The sequence below is a fragment of the Thamnophis sirtalis genome, unplaced genomic scaffold (assembly GCF_051295495.1).
Source record: "Thamnophis sirtalis isolate CommonGarterSnake01/CBP01778 unplaced genomic scaffold, rThaSir2_p1.2 scaffold_1, whole genome shotgun sequence".
NCBI lineage: Eukaryota > Metazoa > Chordata > Lepidosauria > Squamata > Natricidae > Thamnophis > Thamnophis sirtalis.
The window spans coordinates 23710526-23715213 of NW_028261381.1; the positions used below are offsets into that span (position 1 = coordinate 23710526).

The 4688-nt window shown below is 50.6% G+C and overlaps 1 protein-coding gene across 1 annotated transcript; it reads left to right on the forward strand.

The window, feature by feature from the left end:
* The first annotated feature begins 1129 nt into the window (after positions 1-1129).
* Positions 1130-4206, forward strand: DLX2 (distal-less homeobox 2). The gene is made up of 3 exons (XM_014054164.2): positions 1130-1583; positions 1875-2059; positions 3547-4206. Exons 1-3 carry the CDS (start codon positions 1211-1213, stop codon positions 3940-3942), a joined length of 954 nt encoding a protein of 317 aa, XP_013909639.1. The 5' UTR covers positions 1130-1210; the 3' UTR covers positions 3943-4206.
* The last annotated feature ends 482 nt before the right edge of the window (positions 4207-4688 follow it).

Sequence of the window (4688 nt, forward strand, 5' to 3'; positions counted from 1 at the left end):
GCAGTTTGGAGGAGGCTGGAGAGATTGCTGGAGGGATCTCAGTGACGAGGTTGTAAATGGGATCCTAAACAGGGGTGAAATTCAGCAGGTTCTGACCAGTTCTGGAGAACCGGTAGTGGAAATTTTGAGTAGCCAGTGAGGTGGAAACACCACCTCACTGGCTCCTGGAGTGGGGAGAGAATGGGGATTTTGCAGTATCCTTCCCCTGCTAGCCCACCCACAGAACCGGTAGTAAAAAAAAAATAAGAATTTCACCAGTGATCCTAAGCTAGGGAGCCTCCAAACTAAACTTCCCTGCTTTGGCTTGATCTGATCTGGCTCACTTTTTAAAATCTCTTTACAAACCAAGTCGTGCAAGCTTTCAAACGCAACTCAGCAAAAAAAAAAAAAGGAACCCAAGCAATGCTTTCTTTTCTGGTTATTAAGCCTCCCTTTTTCCCCAGATCGCCCGGAGATGGGAGCTCTCTCTCTCTCTCTCTCTCTCTCTCTCTCTCTCTCTCTCTCTCTCTCTCTCTCGGTATTTTCCCCCACACACACCCCACCCCCGCCGCTTTCCCCCTCCCTCCCCAGCGCGTGTCATCTGCGAGGCGCCTCCACCGCCCCGGGGATCCAAAGATTAGAAGCGAGGAGGAGGCAGGGAGGCGGGAGGGCCAAGGGAAAGAAAAGAGAAAGAAGAACAACGAGAAGGGAGGCCCGGATTGGCTGTTGCTAGGTGACGTAGCCGGCGCTCACGTGACCGGTGTTAAATGCCCACCTGGCAGCATCCACGAGCCGCAGACAATCGTAAAGGGCGCTGCTGGGAAGCCCGGGCTGAGAGCATCGCTGCCACTTGCTTCCCCCAGGGAGGGTGGACGGTCGCCTCTCTGCCCTTTAAAAGAAGCGCAAAGTTGGAAGGGAGCCGGACGGCGATGGCAACTTTCCGCCCTCTTTCTCCCGCGACTCTTGCGGTGCCGGAGGCGGCCAGCCCTAGGGATCTGCAGTGATCTCTCCTCTCTCTTTTTCCCTCCTCCTTCCTTCCTCTTGGATCTCTCAGCGAGGGGGGGAAGAGAGCAAGACTTTGCGCCTCGGCCTGTTGCAAAAAGGAAACTCCGAGTTAGTTTCCCTCCCTGCTGCTCGCGGTCCTGTACTCAAGGAGCGAGTAAGGGAGGGTGGGAGCGAGTGAGCGACGGACGGAGGGAGGGAGGGAGAGGGGCGGGGATAGAGGACCAGGATGACTGGAGTCTTTGACAGCCTTGTTTCAGATATGCATTCAAACCAGATTACCTCCAGCAGTTACCAGCAGCAGCAGCACCACAGCTTGCATAAGCCCCAGGAATCTCCCACTCTGCCTGTGTCGACCGCCACGGACAGCAGCTACTATACCAACCAGCAACAGCACAGCGGTGGAGCTGGAGGAGGCACAGGCAGCAACGGAAGCAGTGGGTCACCCTACACCCAGATGGGCTCTTACCAGTACCACCCGAATGGCATCGGCGCCGTGTCCTACTCCACCAAAGCCGGGAGTTACGATCTGGGATACCCCACCTCTTACAGCTCCTATGCAACCTATGGGACAAGGACGCCCCCAATCAACAATGAACCTGGTAAGACTCTTGGGCACAAGAGGACCTGGGGGAAAGTTCTTAACCAAATGTGGCCATTCTCCCCGTTTTTTTCCTTCTGATTGGTTAAACCTGGATTATTTCATTTGGAAGCGGGAGGGAGGAGTGCACTCAAATAGTTCCTGGGTGGCATTGTGGCACTGGGATCTTTTGACCCATCCTTGCAGAGCAAGGCTTTGTAGCACCACAGCTCATTCTCCCCCCCCCAAAAAAAAATTTGGGGCATATATTGCTGGAACCATATTATTCACCCATTTTCCTTTCTTGCCACAGAAAAAGAAGAGGTCGAGCCGGAGATCCGAATAGTGAATGGGAAGCCAAAGAAAGTGCGAAAGCCGAGAACCATCTATTCCAGTTTTCAGTTGGCAGCCTTACAGAGACGCTTCCAGAAGACCCAATATCTGGCACTGCCCGAGAGAGCTGAGTTGGCAGCTTCGCTAGGCCTCACCCAAACTCAGGTAAGGAGACTCATCAGAAGGGTGTCCGGGAGCGATTTCCTTAACCAGATCGATGAAATACCTATGCTGCTGCATGCCACGTTTGATGCAATTTTTGATCTTGGCTAGTTGTATTGTGAGTGCAGCTTGCTCAAATCCTAATGCTTCTTTGGTCAATTTATGGTCCAATGTATTGTCCAATTCAGCCAAGGAGCCAATTCAACAAACAGATTAGGAGTGTTGGTTGAAGACAATGCTAAGAGCACCAGGTGGGATCTTCCATCTCCCCCTTTGTGCAGACGGGTTGAGGATCACAGCCCTGCCACATTATTCAGCTGAGCAGAAGCTGCTCCTTAGAAGCCGTGACTTGCCTCCGGGCAGAGATGCTTGTTTTGTGCCAATGGTATTTTCTCATCCTTTTGTGAAAATGGGACAAGTTTAGCCTCAGCCTTAGATCCCTTCCACAAACGTATGGAAGGTCTTCTTTGTCTCTTCTCCGGTATAAGGGTCCCGATTCAGCTGCTATGTTTTGGATCCCATAGAGGTCATTGCCTGGAAATAATGAGGCTTGACCAGATCCTGTTTTCCTAAGATCTCAGTGCTTCAGTGGTTTTAGTGAGTCTTTGCTGGAGTCTGTACTATAGTATTCGAAATGGGGGGAAAGTGGCAGAATTCAAATATCAGGGAAACCTAATAGCAGGGATCTTTCATCAACTCTTATTTGAAATTAAACGTGACCATCGCATTTTCTTTCAGTCCAGATAGCCGGGTCTTCCCCCTTTCCTGCTCTATCCATTCGTAGTTGGATCCAGTCCCATGACATTTTCAATTAAATCCCATGATTAGGAAGGTCAGATGGGAATTAAGAACCCAGAAAGAAAGGTACACCATGGAGAGACACAATCTCAATTGATACCCATGGAAGATGCTGTAGAGCCCTTCTTCAAACTGCCTTATCCTTATAGCAGATTCTCTACATTGGCGGCCCCTAGGTATTTCTGGGGAATGTCCCAGCAGCACTGCCCCTTCACTGTGCAAAGAATTTCGCCAAGCCTTGTTTTTGGCTGAAGACCTCACAAAACAATAGGAGACTTTTCCTGATCAAGCTTTCTTCCACCAAGCTCCTTGCCCTCTTGTAACCTCTTTCGCCCTGCCCCCACCTGAGCTGTGAGTTTCCCAAAAGTCTGTTTTGGGGACCAGGCTTCTCCTCTTTGTCACAGATCTTGGGGATTACAAAACTTCCATCCTGGCATAGACAAACAACCAATCTAATAGGCCTTGAATAGCCGCTACCAAACATCAACAGGGGGACCATGGTATCCTCAGAGCAGGGCAGGCAGGATGTGAGAATTTGTAGAAGGCAGAAGACTGAATAAATTGGAGGGGAGAAGAAGGGCAATTGTTGTGGGGCATTTCTATTTTATTTGTATTTTAGATGGGAAAGGGCTGGGCTGTTGCTACCTCCCTGCTTATCCTTGCCTTTTTCTCTCTCTCTTCTCTTTGGCCAGGTGAAGATCTGGTTCCAGAACCGCAGATCCAAGTTCAAGAAGATGTGGAAAAGCGGCGAAATCCCGGGGGATCAGCAACGGGTCAGCAGCTCCTCTCCTCCTTGCCCCTCACCTCCTGCTTCAGCCACCCTCACTTGGGATTTTGCTCCCCACCCACAGCGAATGAGTAGTGGTGGCGGCGGCAGCAGTAGTGCCGGTTCGAGCCCCGGGACTCCCAGCGGAGCCACTGCTTTCCTGGGTAACTACTCGTGGTATCACCAGGCGTCCAGCGCCGCAGCTTCCCACCTGCCAGGAGCCTCCCCGATCCTGCAGCAAGGGCAGTCTCACCAGCATCACCCCCATCTTCATCACGCCCATCACCATGGCGCGACTGTCAGCGCAGGGACTATTTTCTAGCTCCAGCCTGGGCACCCAATCTACTCTCCAAGGGACCATCTAGGGTGGAGAAGGAAGGCTCCCTCCTCTTTCTGGTGGGCAGGGGTGTACCTCCTTCCCTGCTCCCCCGGTTCTTTGGGGAACGGTCCACAAATTCCTTCCCCACCTGAAAACATCTCAGCCGCGGCACCCCGGCCCCGACTTGGTGGTGCCAAACGGGACAAGCGCCTTGAGACTTCAGCCAATAATCCCTGAAGTTTCGGACTCGATCATAATCTAATCTCCCTCCCCTTCCCCCCCCAAAAAAACCTCAGAATGTGGCTCACCCAATTGGTGACTCTGAAGTCCCTGACAACATTCTTATCAACAAGCGTGAAATCCGGGCAAAGCTGTGGTCGCACCCTTGGTCCAAAAAAAAAATAAAAATTCTCAATGATTGTTTTTCTCCTCCAGGGTTTTCTGACCACCCGCCCCAATCACCTAATCTTTTTTTTATACCAGTCTTTTGTTGTTCCACCAGCTTTTTACCTTCTACTTATCCCCTCCTAGTCTGCAGCAAATAAAGACTTTAAAAACTGTGCGTGTGTGCGCGGTGAGCGCAGAACCCAATTTTCTCACATTTTTCATTGAATCGCTAGTGCAAAATTTCTTATTTAATTTTGTTTATTTTTTTATACGTTTTTATAGGTGCCTTTGCAGATGACCTCATTTTGATGTTGGGGGAAAAAGATAAAATAATTTTTATATGTAGATATTTAAAATGGAAA